We start from the raw sequence: 23,089 nt of genomic DNA, 5'->3' as shown, positions 1-23,089 counted from the left end.
ACTAGTAATCCACAGACCGAGAATACTCTGGGGTCCCAGGTTCAAACCCCGACACTGCAGATGGTGAAATTTGAATTCAATAAAAATCTGGAATGAAAAAAAAAGTCTAATCATGTCCTTGAAACCATTGTCATGAAAACCCATCTGGTTCATTAACGTCCTTTAGGGAAGGAAATCTGCCATCCTTACCTGGTCTGGTGTATATGCGACTCCAGACCCACGACAATGTGGTTTACTCTTAACTGTCCCTCATGGACAATAAATGCTGGCCCTCCCATGAACGAATTTTCATACAAGCAAATTACTGCAGATGCTAGAAATCAGAAATAAAATCTGGGTAAACTCAACAGGTCTGGCAACATCCGTGGAGAGAAACACATTTTTAGTCTTCAGAGCTGTCGAGAAGACCCACATGGACCCAGCACTTTAAATCTGCTTCTCTTTCCCAGATGCTGCTTGACCTCCTGAGTTTTTCCAGCATTTTCCCATAAGAATGAAAGTCTTCCTCATTGATTGCAAGCATCCTATGGCCAATCCCAATCTAGCTCCTAATGTGCACAGGCTCATTGTGTAAAAAAAAGTCTTCAAATAAGCATTAAATTGGCAAGAAACAAAGTTCTCCCAAGGCTGGAGGTTATAGGCTTTACTCTGTATCTAACTAAGTAGGCAGCATGGTAGCATAAAGTGGGCAGCACAGTAGCATACTGGTTAGCACTATGACTTCACAGCACCAGGGTCCCAGGTTTAATTCCCGGCTTGGGTCACTGTCTGTGCGGAGTCTGCACGATCTCCCTGTGTCTGTATGGGTTTCCTCCGGGTGCTCCGGTTTCCTCCCTCAAGTCTGAAAGACGTGCTATTAGGTAATTTGGACATTCTGAATTCTCCCACTGTGTACCAAACAGGCGCCAGAGTGTGGCGGCTAGGGGCGTTTCACAGTAACTTCAATGAACCGTTAATGTAAGCTTACTTGTGACAATAAAGATTATTATAATGATGGACTTACCAAGAACTGCTACAAAGTAGAAAAATGTTTATTTCCTACCAGAGATCATAAAATTCCTCTCTCGCTCAACTGTGTCTTACCAAGCACTTGAAGAGACGGCTACTGCTAATGTTGGACATTGACCCTCGGACATGCACACTTCCACATCAAACACCAGCGCCTTGTCATCAGGAAAATTCACAGGCTCAGCTTGTCCACCAGGATCATACTTTGTCCAGCCAACTGCCCAGGTCCACTCTGAGGGCATCTCAGGGAGGTCACACTGTAGCAATTCATTGGCTGCCTCCAGGTAAGGGAGGCTTTGCTTCTGAGCAATAATACGGAAATGCTCATCAATGTTGCTGCCGTATATTTTGGGCAGCTGCAGTTCCACATCGGGCAGTATTGAGGTTTCCTTGTCCCAGAGGTCATGAGATTTGAGGTGCTCAATGCTCTTCTTGACTGCCTCCTCCGAGTCCTCAGCCCGATTATCTCCAAAGATCTGCTGATGGAGTCCAACGGACAGCATTTGGATATTTAATGGATTCATACGAATCCGGGTTCTCTCGGGATCGGGACACTCCTTTGGATTGCAAGGTGCAGTAGAGGTGTTGGCCCATCTTGCTATGGCGACCCTCCATTTTGGGAGGAACACTGTTAGTGTTGTCCTCTTCAGTAACAGATGGTTCATTCTATCCCTCTCTCATCATTCCTGTGATACAAAATTGGGAAAGGGCTCAAAGTGAATAGTTTTTTATACTCTTCACATCATTCCATTCTCGAATTAAATGAAAATAAAGCAATATAAAACAGGAAATGATGAAAATGCTTTGTCTCCTTGCTACTTGGCAAATTGATTGACCTGTAGTTGGAATGATCTTTACGCATCATTACCCCCTGTTGCTGTTCAATGGAGAATCAATGGTACAATTAAAAATAATGCTGATAACAGACATGTTTCCGAAGCTTTTTTGTCTTCAATACAAATGCAAGGATGACCAATTTCAAACCATCACAACAATTTATACCACAGAAGAAAAGAGGAGCCGGGTGATTGGCAAGTGGACTGATAGGGCGGCACGGTAGCACAGTGGCGAGCACTGTTGCTTCACAGCTCCAGGGTCCCAGGTTCGATTCCCAGCTTGGGTTACTGTCTGTGCAGAGTCTGCACGTTCTCCCCGTGTCTGCAGGTTTTTTCCGGGTGCTCCGGTTTATTCCCACAGTCCAAAAATGTGCAGGTGAGGTGGATTGGCTGTGCTAAATTGCCCTTAAGTGTCCAAAAGGTTAGGTGTGGTTACTGGGATAGGGTGGAGGTGTGGGCATTAAGTAGGGTGCTCTTTCCAAGGGCCGGTGCAGACTCGATGGACCGAATGGCCTCCTTCTGCACTATATATTCTATGATCTATGATTAGTCCAGGCGGTGTCATGCTAGTCTTATGCACCTCCTCATAACTGGGGATGATGAATGACACAAGGGGATGGGGGTCAAAATAAACATATTAAGCTGTGGACCAGCAATGATTTATTAGGTTATACTGTGGAATGATAGATTTCATAAACATGAGAATATTCAAGGCATTTTATCAAGCTCGGATCAATCTCATATATCCCAAATGTTAATAAATTTCTTCAGTTTATTTAGCATTCCCAGACACATTTTGGATTACAGTTCTCATTTTGAACTGTCCTAAAATTTAAGACTAGAGACCAATGATATTTTTGTCCCAAAATAAAGCCAATTGTCCCACTTCTCTTGAAGCCTCCTGGCATAAAGAGTGTGATTAGTTACTGGGGTTTGAAAATCATTTGAAAGTAGGAGCAAAACATGCGTTGAACCCAGGTCCTGACCATTCATTTGCCCCTACCCATTTACCCTCTGCAATGATGCTCCATCCAGTCCGGAGAGAAGCGGATTGAATGTGGCACCTTCTGTGCAAAGTTAAAGTGTTCCTAATCGACCTCAAGCAATTCGGACCAAAACGTACATACCCGAATCCTGCACAGTTCAACTGCCTGCTGGAGAAGAGGTCGCTGCTTTGGCCAGCTCCTGAAATAAAAGTTGGGAATTCGGTGATTTTATTTTTAAATGCATTTCATTGACTATAAATTATTTTTCATTGCACCCGTTGAAAACGTTACGAACTTAGGAGGCAACGTTGCGACACTGGGGGTTTGGGTTTAAACTTATAGATTTTGTCGTTTGTAGCTCTGCAGAATAAAGGCTTCGCCTCGATGTGTCTCTGCGATCAGTCTGACTTTCCTCTTGTGTCCGCTAATGTGAGCCTCATAGGATCAGTGATACAGACACCTGCCCTGTAACCCACACCTGGAAACACGCACAATCGCAACACTTCTGCCTGAACGCAAAGGAAAAAAGGAAATGATGGTCAGGGATAAAGTGAACAAGAGCCTCTCGCCACACTGCCATCTACGGGAACTGTGGCGCACACAATTCAAACATTTCACAGGTTAGGGAGAGAATTGTGGAAATGCAAAGTTGTGAAGGCAAAATCAAACAGGTTAATGAGCCAACGTTAAAACGTGAACTCTGTTTCCTCTTCCATTGGATGCTCCCAGACCTGCTGAGGGTTTGCAACCAAAAGAGAAAATGCTGGAAAATCTCAGCAGGTGTGGCAGCATCTGTAAAGAGAGAAAAGAGTTAACGTTGGACTCCAGTCCAGGAAGCAGGGACAATCCAGCAAATTTTAGGCTGGTGAGCCTGACATCAGTGGTGGGGAAGGTTTTGGAAAAGATACTGAGGTACAGGATGCACCTCCTGCACATTTGGAGGAACATGGACTTGTTGGTGACAGGCAGCATGGTTTTGTACGAGGAAGGTCATGTCTCACCAACTCGATTGAGTTTTTTGAAGAGGTGACAAAGAAAACTGATAAGGCAAGGGCTGTGGATGTAATTTATATGGACTTTAGTAAGGCGTTTGACAAGGTCCCACATGGCAGACTGGTACAGAAACTAAAATTTCATGGGATTCAGGGTGGGATGGCTACATGGATACAGAACTGGCTTGGTTATAGAAGACAGAGAGTAGCGGTAGAAAGGTGTTTTCTGAATGGAGATCTATAGCTAGTGGTGTTCTGCAGGGATCAATGCTGAGACCTCTGTTTTTGTATATATAAATGATCTGGAGGAACATTTGGATGGTCTGATTAATAAGATGATTAGCATATGACACAAAGATTGGCGGAGTTGCTGATATTGCTGAGGTTTGTCAGAGGATACAACAGGATATAGATAGATTGAAGACTTTGGCACAGAAATGGCAGATGGAGTTTAATCTGGACAAATGCGAGATGGTGCATTTTGGAGGATCAAATTTAGGTATGAATTATACTGTAAATGGCAGAACCCTTAGGAACATTAACATACAGAGGGATCTGGACATGCAGGTCCACGGTTCTCTAGAAGTGGCAACAAGTGGCCAAGATGATTAAAAAGACATATGGCATGCTTGCCTACAATGCCTACAAGAGTTGGAAAATCATGTCGCAACTATATAAAACCTTGTTAGGCCGCATTTGGAGAATTGCGTGCAGTTCTGGTCACCACATTATCAGAAGGACATGGAAGCTTAGGAGAGAGTGCAAAGAAGGTTCACCAGGATGTTGCCTGGTCCCAAGGGTGTTGGCTATGAGGTGAGGTTGAATGAACTAGGATTGTTTGCACTGGAAAGATAGAGACTGAGGGGAGACCTGGTAGAGGCTTACAAAATTCTGAGGTACAGACAGGGTGGATAGTCAGAGGCTTTTTCCAAGGGTGAAAGTGTCAATTACAAGGTGAGAGGGGGAAAGTTTTAAGGTCAATGCGCAGCCTAGGTTTTTCACGTAGAGAGTGGTGGCTGCCTTGAATGTGCTGCCACAGGATGTGGTGGAAGGAGGCAATTAGCAACATTTAAGAGGCATCTGGAGGGATACATAAATGGGGAGGAAATAGGGGGATACGGACTGAATAAGGGCAGAATTTTTTTTTAAAGTTAGGGCATCATGATCGGCAGTCTTGGAGGGTCAAGGGCCTGTTCCTGTGCTGTACTTTTACTTGTTCTCTTGGTTCCTATAGGCAACAGGGGGCCAGTTTAAATGCTCGAAGGGCATCCCCAGGCAGCTGACCTGGGAAAAGTGCTCGAGGAAAATGAAGAAGCACTTCCTCCCTCCCTCCCTCCATGCCTGGGTGCAGGAGAAAAATCAGGTCAGCCTATTAGGGATCCACACACACGTCCCCCCCCCCCCCCCCCCCCCCCCCACCCCCTCCTCCGCCCCACCGCCCCCGGGTGAGCCAGTGCCCACCACAGTGATGACCTGACTACAAAACCCTTTTTTTAATTGAAACTTTTAAAAAAGTTAGAGAGGGGTGCCTCCATTTAGAAGCCTTGGAATATTCTTTCCACCTGATCTGTTCCCCTTAACAAATTGATAAGTTGATTCAATCAAATCACCTTCACAATTTTAGGGGAATACAATTTGGTGGGCCCAAAGCTGATCCCTTTGGGGACGATCACTGCAAATCTCCCCCCATCTCAGCACAACACCTCACCGTCCATTGCTGCTTCCTCCTCAGCCAATGAGTCAAGCTGAACCAAACTGTTTGCAACTTTGAACCTTAACTGAGTTCCAAACCCATTTCCTCTCCACCACAAACATAGAACATAGAACATACAGTGCAGAAGGAGGCCATTCGGCCCATCGAGTCTGGACCGACCCATTTAAGCCCTCACTTCCACCCTATTCCCATAACCCAATAACCCCTCTAAATCTTTTTGTCACTAAGAGCAATTTAGCATGGCCAATCCACCTAACCTGACCTGCATGTCTTTGGACTGTGGGAGGAAACCGGAGCACCCGGAGGAAATCTACTCAGACACGGGGCGAACATGCAGACTCTGCACAGACAGTGACCCAGCGGGGAATTGAGCCTGGGGCCCTGCCGCTGTGAAGACACAGTGCTTCCCACTTGTGCTACCGTGCTGCCCTAAGCTGCTTATTTCTAGATGGCTTATTTCTACTTGTGCAATAGTGCTGACCCCCATCCATGCCTCAACTTATCTGTCCCTGAAGCCATCAATTATATGTTTATTACCAACAGATTCAACTAGTCAATGCTCAAGTTATTGGTCTTCCATCACCCATACTCTGTAAATTTCACTGCACCGTACAGAATTCCATGACTTGGGCTCAGTGATGGTGGGAAGTGACGCCAATATAGCCCTAATGACTTGTGGCAATGCATCCTGTAGATCATATATACTGTAACTATAGAGTGCCAGGGACATTGATAATGGATCCAGTGGTAAACACACTGGTCAACTGAATTGCTATGTTCTGGATGGTTTTGAATTTAGTGAGTGTTGTAGCGGCTGCACCTACCCAGGTGGGTGCTGAGTATTGCATCACCTTCCTGATTTGCTTGGATGGTGGAGAGACATTGGGAGTCAGAAGGTGAGCCACGGCAGAGATACATACAAACATATAAACTAGGAGAAGAAGTGGGCCATTTGGCCCCTCGAGCCTGCTCCGCCATTCAATAAGATCATAGCTGACCTGGTTGTGTTGAATTCCACATTCCCCATCTGATACTCCGATACTCAGCCTCTTTACTTCTCTGATAGCTACAGTATTGATATGGTTAGTTCAGTTCAGCCTCTGGCAAGCGGTGACCTCTGAGAGGTTGATGTCTGGCAACTCACGGATAGTGGTGCCGCTGACAGTCAAAGGAAAATGGACAGGCTTCTTATTGTTCGACGTGCACGGTACACAATGTCTGGTGTAATGTGAATGTTATTTGCCAACTGTCAGCCCAAGCCTGGATGTTCTCTGTGAGCTACTGTAGGCTGGCACGTACTGACTCATTTTTGGAGAAATCTGGTTTAAACATTGGAATTAACGATGAACTGCTTGATGTTATGAGAGGAAGCCATTGGTGAAAGACTTGGATGGGTTGCATTGAGGAATGAGAAACCGAAGTAATGGTATACTGGACCTCTGTCAAGCACAACCATCTTCCTTTGGGTCAGTTATCACTTCAGCCCATCAAAAGATTTCCCTTTCCACCTCGGCCCCCTTTCCTCCCAACCATTCCTGCAACCCCCGACTGACTTCAGTTCTGCCAAGGTTGCGTAGAATACTAGATCCTTGATTTCCCTGATGTCCACGTGTACATTTTGTTACAGGATGGCAATCAGGAGCAGAAACCTTGACCTATTGTCCTCTCTCCAACCTACAAATGCTAAGGCCAAACTGATGCACCAGACCACTGACCAGCTGAGGTCAGCATCCCAACGCAGACCTGGACTGGAGTCTGGAATCTGTAGACGTCCTGGTCTGTGAGATCAACCATAATTTCAGGCAGCACCATAACTGTAGACAGCGAGTTCTTGCAAGTGGTATCTGCCATGAAGTTGCTTTTTTAAAAAAAATAATTTTAATTCAAATTTTCACATTTTCACAAAAAAAGACAACAGTAACGGAAAATTCAAAGAACAAAAAGAACAAAACCCCCTCCCCATATCTACAAAGGAGAAACAATAACTAAACGTCCGTCGTTAGCGAAGATTCAACCCAAAACAAAAACAAAGAGAGCCCCCCCCCAGCCCCGGGTTGCTGCTGCTGCTGACCTTTTGATTTTACCGTTCTGCCAGGAGATCTAGGAATGGTTGCCATCTCCTGAAAAACCCCTGCACTGACCCCCTTATTAGGGCAAATTTCACCCTCTCCAATTTAATAAACCCCGTCATATCGTTGACCCAGGCCTCCACGCTTCGGGGCCTCGTATCCTTCCACTGAAGAAGAATCCTCCGCCGGGCTACTAGGGACGCAAAGTACAGAACACTGGCCTCTTTCGCCTCCTGCACTCCCGGCTCCACTACAACCCCAAATATTGCGAGTCCCCAGCCTGGATTGATGAAGTTGCTTTTATCTGTACTTGGGATATCAGCATCACTGGCATTTATTGCCCCTACTCGTCTTGAAACGGTAGTGGTGAGTTACCTTTTTAAATCATTTTTTAAATGCTTTTATTAAGGGTTTTCACATTGTACAGAACAAAGGTAACTGTGAACACACATCGAGAACAAAAATATATATGCACCGGTCGTTTCCCATTATTTACATCAGTTGCCTTTCATTATTTACAATGGTTACAGCTGCTTGTTGTACTTTCTCCGGTGTTCAGTACAGGCCAGTGTTCTGGCCTTTGCGTCCCTAGTAGCCCGGCGGAGGATTCTTCTTCAGTGGAAGGATGCGAGGCCCCCAAGCGTGGAGGCCTGGGTCAACGATATGACGGGGTTCATTTCTAGCTGGGTCCCCTGCCTCCCCCTTTTATTCCTGACCCCTCTTCCCTTCTAGTAATTTGACGTGCCCTCTTCCCTCATCAGTTCTTATGTCCTGTTCCCATTTTGTTGACGTGACACCGTGTATTGTGTTATTTGCTGGACATGGTTTGGCTCCATGGCTCTTTATCTACCAGCTGGGAAAGAGCCGCACGTATGTGGTTTCGACCATAAGATATATGAGCATATTTGGCCCATCAGGTCTACTCCGCCATTCGATCATGTGTGATATTTAGATCAGTGCTTTTCAAATTTTTTTCCCTGGACCCACTTTTACCAATGAGCCAACTTTCGTGACCCATGCTGGCCAACCTTCGTAACACACCACTTTCACTTACCTACAATGCAATAGGTGAACCTGCTTGATCTTCACAATCTCACTGCAGGGGCTGGTTTAGCTGAGTGAGCTAAGACAGCTGGCTTGTAATGTAGAACAAGGCCAGCAGCGTAGGCTCAATTCCCGTACCAGCCTCCCCGAACAGGTGGCGACTAGGGGCTTTTCACAGTAACTTCATTGAAGCCTACTTGTGACAATAAGCGAATTTCATTTCAATCACATTTACAGGTGGAGACGGCAATGTGCATATCAGGTGCAGACTTCAGCCAGTTCCTTTGTGCTGTCTTCATCTTTATGAGGACGGAAAATCCAACCACGTACATGTAGATGATCATGAACGGCAAAAGCAACAAAATGCTTGTTTTGTTCAGCATTGGTTACTCCTCAGAGATGCTAATCCCAAATGCTGACAGCCTCATGGACTTGTGGCATGTTTTTAATGTACTGTCACTGGTGAGGCGCAGAAGTTCAGTCTCTTCATTTGGAGTCAGCTGTAAGTTAATAATTGACTCTGGGGTCTCAAACTCAAAAGGAATTTTCACCCACCTCTTCTCTTTAAAAATCTGAGACTTCTTCTCTGGAAAGTGGCAACAAAAACTGTTGATCAAAGCAGTCACATGCGACTGAATAAGGTGCACCAGTCTATTGACAGTTCCCTTACTAACACTGTTTTCTTTGATGTGCCTACATGTCGTAGTTTTGGCTTTGTACTCACACTTGCCAAACTTTCAATGACTATTGGAAAGCATCTATTTCTTCAGTGCCGAAAGCAATCACCATCCTTCCCTTGCAATACGATGTTCAGGTCGTTTAGAATTGAAAAGGTGACCGCAAGGTAAGACATAGTATCCAACTCTCATTTACCGGTACCTCCCTGCATACAACACAAATAAATGGGCTTTGCATCCTGATTTGCACTGGAACAATTAACAAAGCTGTACTTCAAGAAATCATCTTTATACTGCTTTGTTCCAGATTTCAGTTTCTTCTTAATGGGTTATTCATCAGAGATCCTGGAGCTCTGTATCCAGCTACACCAGCACTGCTTTGTCCTGCCTTGGACATGAGTAGCACGGTAGCACAGTGGTCAGCACTGTTGCTTCACAGCACTCGGCACCCAAGTTTGTTTCCTGGCTTGGGTCACTGTCTGTGCGGAGTCTGCATGTTCTCCCCTTTTCTGCATGGGTTTCCTCTGGGTGCTCCGGTTTCCTCCCACAAGTCCCAAAAGGCATGCTTGTTAGGTGAAATAGACATTCTGAATTCTCCCTCGGTGTACCCGAACAGGTGCCGTAGTGTGGTGATGATGGGATTTTCACAGTAACTTCATTGCAGTGTTAATGTAAGCCTACTGTGACACTAATAAGGATTATTATTACTGAGCAGCTCTCTCCAGCAGATTCAGTTGTGAGATCCTGGCCTTTTTGTGTCTCTGGCTCTCTCTTCCTTATTACAAAATGATCCATTTTCAGTTCTTCACAATCCTGTTGCTTGTTTGTTGGCAGCTATAAAATGGAGGGATCTCTCCTCCGTGATTTTTGCACCGAAAGCATGGACGTACAGGTGTGTGACATTAGTGAATGTGCCAGGCATGTGTCTTACTCTCTGTCACCACTTCTGTCAAGAAGACTTCATCATACGTATTTAAAGGCTGTTCATGGCCAAAATTCCTAACTTAAAAGTCGGTCGCGACACTTGGGTGCTTCTCCCACGATTGGGAACCCTGCGATCAATCACTCTGCGACCCTCCTGACACCTGCCCGTGACCCAACTGTTGATCGCGACCCGCAGTTGGTCAGGCCCCTGCGCTTGACCAATTTGCCTTGGAGCTGAAGACTAGGGTCCTCATGTGCCTGTGAAAACTCAAAAAGGGTGCAAAAACCCTGGGGGAGACAAGAGAGACGGGGAGAGGTAAACAAAAAGATAAGAGAGGGAGAAAAATGAAGTTCCCGGAAGAAAAGAGAAAATAGGAGGTGTGCCTCAAAACTTTTTTTTAATAGCAGAGAGGTTCGCCATGACAAGGAAAAGGTTGGGAACCACTGGTGCGGAATGGTACTGCTGCCACAGACCGATTGGAATGAAGGGCAGGATCCTCCAGGCGGCGCTGTGAGTGGAGGAAAGCTCCCTCCAGAGGACGGCGTGCACTGAACGCAGGTTCCTCCAGGGGGCACTATCGCGAGAAATGTATCCACAGGGGGAAATCAGCCGCCTGACTTTAATCTGACAAAAGTTAAATGCGGTGATTGTTCACACCACCTGAACACTGAAATGTTAAATATTGTCCCAACAATTTTAAAGGGATGAAACCTTCCCGCACGCCCTGCGTCCCCCTCCGAACCTCGGGTCGATGTGACTGATGTCAAGTGAATCGGAGCGGAAGGAATGAGCACATCAGCGTCTTTTAACGCTTTTATAAGCTGGTGCCACCAGTTTGCTTGTCGGCCGCGTGGCCTAATGGATAAGGCGTCTGACTTCGGATCAGAAGATTGCAGGTTCGAGTCCTGCCGCGGTCGAATTTTTAATTCGACACTCTTGAAAGCCAAAGGCTGGGTGAAGAATGAATTATTTTTTAATTGACACGATCTCTTTGAAACAAAGTCAATTTTACCAGTGTAAAGAATAACCTATTAAAATGCATTGTAACTCGAACATCTTCATCAGCACAAACCAGGACCTTGGAATTGTACAGCAGAAGGAGGTCATCATACCTCTGCTGGCATCTCTATCCACCTGGTCCTGCAACCTGACCTTTTCCCTAACCCTTTAACTGTGCTTATTTTTTTAAATTTTTCAAGTTGTAATCACTCTCTCTTTATTGAAAGTTATTGTGGATTCCATGCCCACTGCACAATCAGGTTCTCCTAACCCTCCGTAGGGTTGCTAACCCTCCAGGATTGGCCTGGAGTCTCCAGGGGTATTGGAGACCAATCCGCAGGACAACCCTGGAGAGAAATCATCGGGACATTTGAAAAACATTATATTTTTGTCATTTTCTTTACTACGTACAGTCAACTCCTGTCATAATAGGACCATAAGGCATAGAATCATAGGATTTACACTGCAGAAGGGGGCCATTTGGCCCATTGAGTCTGTGCCAGCTCTTGGAAAGAGCACCCTATCTAAGCCCACAACTTCACCCTATCCCCGTAACCCAGTAACCCCATCTAAACGTTTTAGACACTAAGGGCAATTTAGCATGGCCAGTCCACCTAACCTGCACAAAGGAGCAGATTTAGGCCAATCGGCTCATCCAGTCTTCTGCACCATTCAATCATGGCTGATATGTTTCTCATCCCTGTCTCCTACCGTCTCTTTTTTAAAACATGTTTCTTTTTAAAATTTAGATACCCAATTCATTTTTTCCAGTCACCAGGCAATTTAGCATGTCCTGCCACCCTGCACATCTTTGGGCTGTGGGGGCGAGACTCACGCAAACGTAGGAGAATGTGCAAACTCCACACCGACAGTGACCCAGAGCCAGGATCAAACCTGGGACCTTGGTGCCGTGAGGTAGCAGGGTTAATCCACTGGGCCACTGTGCTGCCCCTCTCCTATCTTCTCTAACCACAACCCCTGATCCCCTTATTAATCAATAACCTATCTATCTCCATCTTAAAGACACTTGGCTTCCACAGCCTTCTGTGCCAATGAATTCCAAAGATTCATCACCCTCTGGCTGATGCAATTTCTCCTTATCTCTGTTTTAAAGGATCGTCCCTTCAGTCTGAGGCTGTGCCCTTGGGTTCTAGTCTCTCTTACTTGTGGAAACATCCTCTCCATGTTCACTCTATCTAGGCCTCTCAGTATTCTGTAAGTTTCAGTGAGATCCCTTTTCATCATTCAAAACCCTATCGACTACAGACCCAATGTCCTCAACGCTCCTCATATGACAAGTCCAGGCATCATTCTTGTGAACCTCCTCTGTACCCATTCCAGGACCAGCCCATCATTCCTCAGATATTGGGCCCAAAACTGCCCACAATATTACACATGGGGTCTGACCAGAGCCTTATACAACCTCAACAGTACATCTCTGCTCTTGTATTCTTACATTCTAGCTCTCTCAACATGAAGGCTAACATTGCATTAGCCTTCCTTTTTAAAAATAAATTTAGAGTACCCAATTATTTTTTTTCCAATTAAGTGGCATTTAGCGTGGCCAATCCACCTACGATGCACATCTTTGGGTTGTGGGAGTGAAACCCACACAGACACGGGGAGAATGTGCAAACTCCACATGGACAGTGACCCAGGGACGGGATCGAACCCAGGTCCTCAACGCAGTACTCAGTAGTGCTAACCACTGCGCCTTCTCACTGCCAACTGAACCTTTATGTTAACCTTAAGAGAATTCTGAAAGACTCCTAAGTCCGTCAGTGCTTCTGATTTCCAAAGCCTTTTCCAAGTTAGAAAATAGTCTATACCTCAATTCCTCCTACCAAACTGCACAATCTCACACTTTTCCACATTGTAATCCATTTGGTGACAGTACTGTTCGCTTTTGTTCTACAAGGACAAAAAAATTGTACTTTAGTTCTGTGAATACTTTTAATATCTGCAATCTGAATCATGACATTGCCAATGTGTCTATACAAATTAAAATGAAAGTTAATTTGACCTTGAAAAATTTTTTTTTTAAAAAACAACAAAAAAAACCAAAATTGTTCTTTGAGTTGGCAGGTCATGTTACCGTTGTATAGGACTTTGGTTCGGCCACATTTGGAATACTGTGTGCAGTTCTGGTCGCCACATTGCCAGAAGGATGTGGATGCCTTGGAGAGGGTGCAGAGGAGGTTCACCAGGATGTTGCCTGGTATGGAGGGTGCTAGCTATGAAGAAAGGTTGAGTAGATTAGGATTGTTTTCGTTGGAAAGACGGAGGTTGAGGGGGGACCTGATTGAGGTCTACAAAATTATGAGAGGTATGAACTGGGTGGAGAGCAACAAGCTTTCCCCAAGAGTGGGGGTGTCAATTACAAGGGGTCACGATTTCAAAGTGAGAGGGGGAAAGTTTAAGGGAGATGTACGTGGAAAGTTTTTTACGCAGAGGGTGGTGGGTGCCTGGAATGCTTTACCAGCGGAGGTGGTAGAGGCGGGCACGACAGCATCATTTAAGAAGTATCTAGACAGGTATATGAATGGGCGGGAACAGAGGGAAGTAGACCTTGGAAAATAGGAGACAGGTTTAGATAAAGTTTCTGGATCGGCGCAGGCTGGGAGGGCCGAAGGGCCTGTTCCTGTGCTGTAATTTTCTTTGTTCTTTGTTCTTTGTTATCTGCCACTTCTTTGCCCACGCTCCAGGCCTGTCCAGGTCCTTCTGCTGTCTCTCTGCTTCCTAAACACAACCTGTCCCTCCACATATTTTTATATCCTTTGAAAACTTAGGAGCAATGCCCTCAGTTCCTTCTTCCAGATCATTAATATATATTGTGTATAGCTGTGGTCCCAACACAGACCCCTGTGCAACACCACTAGTCACCATCTGCCATCCTGAAAAGGACCCCTTTATCCCCACTTTCTGCCTTCTGCCAGTTATCCAATCCTGTAACTATGCCAGTACTGTGCCCCTAACACCATGAGTTTCTATCTTATTCAGCAGCTTTCTGTACAGCACCTTGTCAAAGGCCTTCTGTAAATTTGAATAGAACATCTCCACTGACTCTCCTTTGTCTAACTTTCTCGTTACCTCCTCAAAGAACTCTTTTAAAAAATATATATTTATTCAAATTTTCAACGATTTTCAACAAAAACTCCAAACAGAAAAAGGAATAAAGCACAAAACAAGCAAAAATTATACATGGGATTTCCAACAAAATACAATAACCCCCATTTAACAAATAAACACGCCAGTAAGGAAAACACCCCACTCTAATCTAAACAAAAAAGAAAAACCAACCCCCCCCCCCCCCACCCCCCACCCCGCCGGGTTGCTGCTGCTGTTGACCTCCACCTAACGTTCCGCGAGAAAGTCTAGGAACGGTTGCCACCGCCTGGAGAACCCCTGCACAGACCCTCGCAAGGCAAACTTTATCCTTTCCAGCTTGATGAACCCTGCCATATCGTTAATCCAAGCTTGGGGGCTTCGCATCCCTCCACATTAGTAGAATCCTCCGCCGGGCTACCAGGGACGCAAAGGCCAGAACACCGGCCTCTTTCGGCTCCTGCACTCCCGGCTCGTTCGATACCCCGAATAATGCTATCCCCCAGCTCAGCTTGACCCGGGTGCCCACCACTTTGGACATAGACCTCGCAAAGCCCCTCCAGAACCCCTCCAGCGCCGGGCACGTCCAAAACATATGGCCATGATTTGCTGGGCTCCCCGAGCACCTCGCATACCTGTACTCCACCCCAAAAACCTACTCATCCTCGCCCCCGTCATATGCGCCCTAAGAACAACTTTGAACTGTATTAGGCTGAGCCTGGCGCAAGAGGAGGAGGAATTAACCCTACTCAGGGCATCAGCCCACAGATCCTCATCCAGCTCCTCCTCGAGCTCCTCCTCCCACTTACCCTTTAAATCCTCCACCGAGGCCTCCTCCACTTCCTGCAGTTCCTGATAGATCGCCGAGACCTTGCCTTCTCCAACCCATACGCCCTAAATCACCCTGTCCTGAATCCTTCATGCTGGGAGCAACGGAAATTCCCTCAGCTGCTGTCTCACAAACGCCCTCACTTGCATGTACCTAAAAGCATTCCTGGGAGGTAACCCAAATTTCTCCTCCAGCGCCCTTAGGCTTGCAAAAGTCCCATCGATGACTAGGTCCCACATTCTTTCAATCCCTGCCCGATGCTAGCTCAGAAAACCCCCATCAATCCTACCCGGAACAAATCTATGGTTCTCTCATATCGGGGACCAGACCGAGGCCCCCACCTCGCTCTTATGTCGCCTCCACTACCACCAGATCTTCAGAGTCGCCGCCACCACTGGACTCGTGGTGTACCTTGTCGGCGGGAGTGGCAACTGTGCCATCACCAGCACCCCCAGACTCTGACCCACACAAGACGCCACCTCTAGCCTGTTCCATGCTGCCCCCTCTCCCTCCATTACCCACTTACGGATCAGCGCCACATTAGCTGCCCAATAATAGCCACATAGATTCGGCAGCGCCAGCCCCCCTCTGTCCCTGCTACACTCCAAAAACACCCTCTTCACCCTCGGGGTCTTATTTGCCCATACGAATCCCATAATGCTCCTCCTTACCCATTTAACAAAAGCCTTGGGGATTCGGATGGGCAGGCACTGGAACACAAACAGGAACCTCGGGAGGACCATCATCTTGACCGACTGCACCCTACCCGCCAGGGAGAGTGGCAACATATCCCGTCTCTTGAAATCCTCCTCCATTTGTTCCACGAACCGTGCCAAATTGAGCTTATGCAGGGGCCCCCCAGCTCCTAGCTATCTGGATCCCCAGGTATCGAAAGCTCCTCTCCGCCCTCTTCAGCGGTAGCTCGTCTATCCCCCTCCCCTGGTCCCCCGCATGCACCACAAAGAGCTCACTCTTCCCCACATTGAGCTTATAACCTGAAAAGTCCCCAAACTCCCCAAGGATCTGCATAACTTCCACCATCCCCTCCACTGGGTCTGCGACATGTAACAGTAGGTCATCAGCATATAACGACACCTGGTGTTCCTCCCACCAGCAACGGGCCCAGCAGGTCCACATATTTTCTGTAAAATTCAACCGGGAACCTGTCCGGTCCCGGAGCCTTCCCCGCCTGCATGCTCCCAAATCCCTTAACCAGCTCCTCCAGCCCAATCGGCGCCAAACCAGCCACCTGCTCCTCCTCCACCCTCGGGAACCTCAGTTGATCCAAGAATCGCCACATCCCCCCCCCCCCCCCCCCTCCGGGGGCTCAGACCTATACAGATCCCCATAGAAGTCCCAAAATACCTCTTTTATTTTCACCGCACTCCGCACCGTATTCCCCCCTCTATCTCTAATTACACCAATCTCCCTCTTGCCTCCCTCTTACGAAGCTGATGTGCCAGCATCCGGCTCGCCTTCTCCCCATACTCATATACCGCCCCCTGCATTTTCTCCACTGCGCCTCTGCTTTTCTCGTGGTCAATAGATCAAATTCCATTTGGAGGTTTCGTCGCTCCCTAAGCAGCCCCTCCTCGGGGGCCTCTGCATAGCTCCAGTCCACCCTTAATATCTCCCCCACCAATCTCTCCCTCTCCCTCCTCTCTCTCTCTTCTCCCTATGAGCCCTAATGGAAATTAGCTCTCCCCTAACCACCGCCTTCAAAGCCTCCCAGACTACCCCCAGCTGCACCTCCGCATTATCGTTGGCCTCCATGTATCTTTAAATACACCCCCAGATCCGCTCGCACATCTCCTCATCTGCCAACAGTCACACATCGAGGCGCCATAACGGGCGCTGGTCCCTCTCCTCCCCCAACTCCAGCTCCACCCAATGCGGGGCGTGGTCCGAGATGGCTATAGCCGAATATTTCGTTCCCTCCACTTTTGGGATTAGTGCCCTACTCATTATAAAGAAATCTATCCGGGAATAGACTTTATGGATGTGGGAGAGAAAAGAAAATTCTCCGGCCACTGGCCTGGCAAACCTCCACGGATCCACTCCCTCCATCTGGTCCATAAACCCCCTGAGCACCTTGGCCGCAGCCGGCCTCTTACCCATCCTGGACCTGGAACGGTCCAGTGCTGGGTCCAGCACCGTGTTGAAGTCCCCCCCATTATCAAGCTCCCTGCCTCCAGATCCGGGATCCGACTCAACATACGTTTCATAAATCCGGCATCATCCCAATTTGGGGCATAAACGTTCACCAGTACCACCCGTGTCCCCTGCAACCCACCACTCACCATCACGTATCGACCTCCATTATCCACCACAATATTCATCGCCTCAAACGACACCCGCTTCCCCACCAGTATAGCAACCCCTCTATTCTTTGCATCCAGCCCCGAGTGAAAGACCTGCCCTACCCATCCCTTTCTCAGCCTGATCTGATCTGCGACCTTCAAGTGTGTCTCCTGAAGCATGACCACGTCTGCCTTCAATCCCTTTAAGTGCGCGAACACCCGGGCCCTCTTGACCGGCCCATTCAGGCCCCTCACATTCCATGTTATCAGCCGGATTAGGGGGCTACTCGCCCCCCCCTCCCCCTGCTGACTAGCCATCCCCTTTTTTAGGCCAGCCATGTGCCCGCGCCTCCCGCACCCTCCAATCCCCCAGGCGGTGGACCCCTGCCCCCACTCCCTCTTCTACCTCCAGCTCCCCTTTGGCCAATACAGCAGCAACACAGTCACCGCCCCCACCCCCACCCCAGCCAGACCACCGTCCAGCCATTTTGCCCCCCCCCCCCCATTATGCTCCCATAAGTCAGCTGACTCCTGCTGACCCCGGCCACTCCCGCCATTCCAACGACCCCCCAGTTTGGGAATCCCCCCGCCTCCCCCTGCCGATCAATATGCGCTCTCCTCCAGCACTGCCCTTCCCCCCAGACCCCGCCCCTCCCTTCCTTAGCGCGGGAAAAATCCCGCGTTTTCCATCCGAGCCGGCCCCGCCCCCAATGCCGCAGCTCCTTTTTCTGTGACCTCGCCCCAGCTCCCCGACCCCGGGCCTCCAACCCCCCTTTCATCAGCGGGGCCCTGCCCCTACAGTCGCGGCGCCCACACTCTCACACAGCCCCCACATCATATCCACTCACCCCTTCCCATGTCCCCTCTTCCCAACCCAAAACCAGAAGAAGAACACCCCCACAATACAGTAAACCCTCAGTTCGAGTCCAACTTTTCAGTCTGAATAAATGTCCACGCCTCACCTGGTGTCTCAAAATAGTGGTGACGGTCCTGAAACGTAACCCACAATCGCGCTGGCTGCAGCATTCCAAACTTCACCCCCTTCTGATGGAGAACCGCCTTGGCCCGATTAAAACCAGCTCTCTTCTTGGCCACCTCCGCACTCCAGTCCTGGTAGATACGGATCTCCGTATTCTCCCACCTGCTGCTCCGTTCTTTCTTCACCCATCTCAGGATGCACTCCCTGTCCATAAAGTGGTGGAACCTCACCACTACAGCCCTTGGTGGCTCGTTGGTTTTGGGCCTCCTTGCCAGGACTCGATGAGCCCCATCCAGCTCCAGGGGCCTCGGGAAAGCTCCCGCGCCCATCAGCGTTTTGAGCATTGTAACTATATATGTCCCAGCGTCAGACCCCTCCACTCCTTCAGGGAGATTCAGAATCCGAAGATTCTTCCTCCTCGACCTATTTCCAGGTCCTCAAACTTCTCCTACCACTTGTGTAGCGCCTTGTGCACCTCCACTTTCGCCGCCAGGCCCAAAATCTTGTCCTCGTTCTCTGAGTCCTTCTGCCGCACCTCTCGAATTGCCGCCCCTTGGGCCTTCAGGGTCACCACCAGCTTTTCTATCGACGCCTTCATTGGCACCAGCATTTCTGCTCTCAGCTCCGCAAAGCAGTTTTTGAGGAACTCCTGCTGCTCCCGCGACCACTGCGCCCACATTGCTTGATCTCCACCCGCCGCCATCTTGCTTTTCCTCCCCCGCTCTCTTCGCTGCTCCAAAACCGCTTTTTTGATCGCTCCACTCCTGGTCCACTCCATATAGTGCTGGGGGAACATAACTATCACCTTCCCACGCTGGGAACCGTCGTACAAGTGCCACTGGCGCTCCTCAAAAGGGCCCAAAAGTCCGTTCTTGGCGGGAGCTGCCGAACGTGCGACCTAGCTAAGCATGGCCGTAACCGGAAGTCGGGCCTCCTCAAAGAACTCTAATAGATTTGTCAGGCATGACTTCCCCTTGATGAATCCATGCTGACTCCATCCTATTTTACCAATCACTTCTAAGTACTCTGCAATCTCATCCTTAATAATAAACTCAAAACTTTTACCAACAACCGAAGTCAGGTTAACCAGCTTATAATTTCCTGTCTTCTGCCTCCCTCCCTTCTTAAACAGGGGTGTTACATTAGCCACTTTCCAGTCCTCTGGGACTTTTGCTGCCTCCAGTGATTCCTGAAAGATCACCACCAATGCCTCCACAATCTCCTCAGTTATCTTCTTCAGAACCCCAGTGTTTAGACCATCCGGTCCAGGTGATTTTTCCAGATTCAGACCTTTCAGTTTCCCCAGCACCTTCTCCTTAGTGATGGCCACTTCACTCACCTCTGCCCCTTGACTCTCTTGAAGTTCTGGTATACTTCAGAGGGTCATGAATACCGCCCAGTCCATCACACAAACCTGCCTCCCATCCATGGACTCCATCTACACCTCCCGCTGCCGGGGGAAAGCGGGCAGCATAATCAAGGATCCCTCCCACCCGGCTTACTCACTTTTCCAACTTCTTCCATCGGGCAGGAGATACAGAAGTCTGAGAACACGCACAAACAGACTCAGAAACAGCTTCTTCCCCACTGTCACCAGACTCCTAAATGGCCCTCTTATTTATTGACTGACCTCATTAACACTTCACCTTGTATACTTCATCCAATGCCAATGCTTATTGGACAGACTGGAGATAGATGGGTAACTGTAAGAGGGAATGGGAAGAAGCAGTCAGTGCAGGGACCCCCTGCGGTCGTTCCCCTGAGTAACAAGTATACCGTTTTGGATACTTGTGGGGGGGACGACTTACCAGGGGTAAGCCATGGGGTACGGGCCTCTGGCACGGAGTCTGTCCCTGTTGCTCAGAAGGGAAGGGGGGAAAGGAGTAGAACATTAGTAATTGGGGACTCAATAGTCAGGGGCACAGATAGGAGATTTTGTGGGAGCGAGAGAGACTCACGTTTGGTATGTTGCCTCCCAGGTGCAAGGGTACGTGATGTCTCGGATCGTGTTTTCCGGGTCCTTAAGGGGGAGGGGGAGCAGCCCCAAGTCGTAGTCCACATTGGCACTAACGACATAGGTAGGAAAGGGGACAAGGATGTCAGGCAGGCCTTTAGGGAGCTAGGATGGAAGCTCAGAGCGAGAACAAACAGAGTTGTTATCTCTGGGTTGTTGCCCGTGCCACGTGATAGTGAGATGAGGAATAGGGAGAGAGAGCAATTAAACACGTGGCTACAGGGATGGTGCAGGCGGGAGGGATTCAGATTTCTGGATAACTGGGGCTCTTTCTGGGGAAGGTGGGACCTCTATAGACAGGATGGTCTACATCTGAACCTGAGGGGCACCAATATCCTGGGGGGGAATTTGTTAGTGCTCTTTGGGGGGGTTTAAACTAATTCAGCAGGGGCATGGGAACCTGGATTGTAGTTTTGGGGTACGGGAGATTGAGAGTATAGAGGTCAGGAGCACAGATTTGACTTCGCAGGAGGGTGCCAGTGTTCAGGTAGGTGGTTTGAAGTGTGTCTACTTCAATGCCAGGAGTATACGAAATAAGGTTGGGGAACTGGCAGCATGGGTTGGTACCTGGGACTTCGATGTTGTGGCCATTTCAGAGACATGGATAGAGCAGGGACAGGAATGGTTGTTGCAGGTTCCGGGGTTTAGGTGTTTTAGTAAGCTCAGAGAAGGGGGCAAAAGAGGGGGAGGTGTGGCGCTGCTAGTCAAGGACAGTATTACGGTGGCGGAAAGGATGCTAGATGGGGACTCTTCTTCCGAGGTAGTATGGGCTGAGGTTAGAAACAGGAAAGGAGAGGTCACCCTGTTGGGAGTTTTCTATAGGCCACCTAATAGTTCTAGGGATGTAGAGGAAAGGATGGCGAAGATGATTCTGGAAAAGAGCGAAAGTAACAGGGTAGTTGTTATGGGAGACTTTAACTTTCCAAATATTGACTGGAAAAGATATAGTTCGAGTACATTAGATGGGTCATTCTTTGTACAATGTGTGCAGGAGGGTTTCCTGACACAATATGTTGACAGGCCAACAAGAGGCGAGGCCACATTGGATTTGGTTTTGGGTAATGAACCAGGCCAGGTGTTAGATCTGGAGGTAGGTGAGCACTTTGGAAACAGTGACCACAATTCGGTGACCTTTACGTTAGTGATGGAAAGGGATAATTATACCCCGCAGGGCAAGAGTTATAGCTGGGGGAAGGGCAATTATGATGCCATTAGACATGACTTAGGATGTGTTGGTTGGAGAAGTAGGCTGCAAGGGTTGGGCACACTGGATATGTGGAGCTTGTTCAAGGAACAGCTATTGCATGTTCTTGATAAGTACGTACCAGTCAGGCAGGGAGGAAGGGGTCGAGCGAGGGAACCGTGGTTTACCAAAGAAGTGGAATCTCTTGTTAAGAGGAAGAAGGAGGCCTATGTGAAGATGAGGCATGAAGTTTCAGTTGGGGCGCTTGATAGTTACAAGGAAGCGAGGAAGGATCTAAAGAGAGAGCTGAGACGAGCAAGGAGGGGACATGAGAAGTCTTTGGCAGGTAGGATCAAGGAAAACCCAAAAGCTTTCTATAGGTATGTCAGGAATAAAAGAATGACTAGGGTAAGAGTAGGGCCAGTCAAGGACAGTGGTGGGAAGTTGTGTGTGGAGGCTGAGGAGATAAGCGAGATACTAAATGAATACTTTTCGTCAGTATTCACTCAAGAAAAAGATAATATTGTGGAGGAGAATGCTGAGACCCAGGCTATTAGAATAGATGGCATTGAGGTGCGTAGGGAAGAAGTGTTGGCAATTCTGGACAAGGTGAAAATAGATAAGTCCCCGGGGCCGGATGGGATTTATCCTAGGATTCTCTGGGAAGCCAGGGAAGAGATTGCTGAGCCTTTGGCTTTGATTTTTAGGTCATCATTGGCTACAGGAATAGTGCCAGAGGACTGGAGGATAGCAAATGTGGTCCCTTTGTTCAAGAAGGGGAGCAGAGATAACCCCGGTAACTATAGGCCGGTGAGCCTAACGTCTGTGGTGGGTAAAGTCTTGGAGAGGATTATAAAAGATACGATTTATAATCATCTAGATAGGAATAATATGATTAGGGACAGTCAGCATGGTTTTGTGAAGGGTAGGTCATGCCTCACAAACCTTATCGAGTTCTTTGAGAAGGTGACTGAACAGGTAGACGAGGGTAGAGCAGTTGATGTGGTGTATATGGATTTCAGTAAAGCGTTTGATAAGGTTCCCCACGGTCGGCTATTGCAAAAAATACGAAGGCTGGGGATTGAGGGTGATTTAGAGATGTGGATCAGAAATTGGCTAGTTGAAAGAAGACAGAGAGTGGTAGTTGATGGGAAATGTTCAGAATGGAGTTCAGTTACGAGTGGCGTACCACAAGGATCTGTTCTGGGGCCGTTGCTGTTTGTCATTTTTATAAATGACCTAGAGGAGGGCGCAGAAGGATGGGTGAGTAAATTTGCAGACGACACTAAAGTCGGTGGAGTTGTAGACAGTGCGGAAGGATGTTGCAGGTTACAGAGGGACATAGATAAGCTGCAGAGCTGGGCTGAGAGGTGGCAAATGGAGTTTAATGTGGAGAAGTGTGAGGTGATTCACTTTGGAAAGAATAACA

The 23,089-nt window shown here is 48.1% G+C and overlaps 1 protein-coding gene and 1 non-coding gene across 4 annotated transcripts in view; one reads left to right on the top strand and one right to left on the bottom strand.

Annotated features, from left to right (window-relative positions):
* Positions 1-3,359, bottom strand: part of polg (polymerase (DNA directed), gamma) — a 51,795-nt gene extending 48,436 nt beyond the window's left edge. The window contains exons 1-3 of one of the 3 annotated variants that reach the window (XM_038814855.1): positions 3,126-3,353; positions 2,972-3,029; positions 1,084-1,694 (exon numbers count right to left, since the gene is read on the bottom strand). In XM_038814855.1, the coding sequence (XP_038670783.1) occupies positions 1,084-1,673 (590 nt within the window). In that variant the 5' untranslated portion in view covers positions 1,674-1,694; positions 2,972-3,029; positions 3,126-3,353. Of the gene's footprint in view, positions 1-1,083; positions 1,695-2,971 lie in introns of all 3 variants that reach the window. The other 2 variants (XR_005462681.1, XM_038814854.1) reach the window with 2 other exon arrangements.
* Positions 3,360-11,095: 7,736 nt separating this feature from the next.
* trnar-ucg lies at positions 11,096-11,168 on the top strand. The gene has a single exon. It is a non-coding gene; the product is annotated as a tRNA-Arg (tRNA).
* Positions 11,169-23,089: the final 11,921 nt, after the last annotated feature.

This window comes from Scyliorhinus canicula, chromosome 12 (assembly GCF_902713615.1).
Source record: "Scyliorhinus canicula chromosome 12, sScyCan1.1, whole genome shotgun sequence".
Taxonomy (NCBI): Eukaryota; Metazoa; Chordata; class Chondrichthyes; order Carcharhiniformes; family Scyliorhinidae; genus Scyliorhinus; species Scyliorhinus canicula.
Note: the sequence above shows the minus strand (reverse complement) of the source record. Positions and strands in the feature narration are given on the sequence as shown.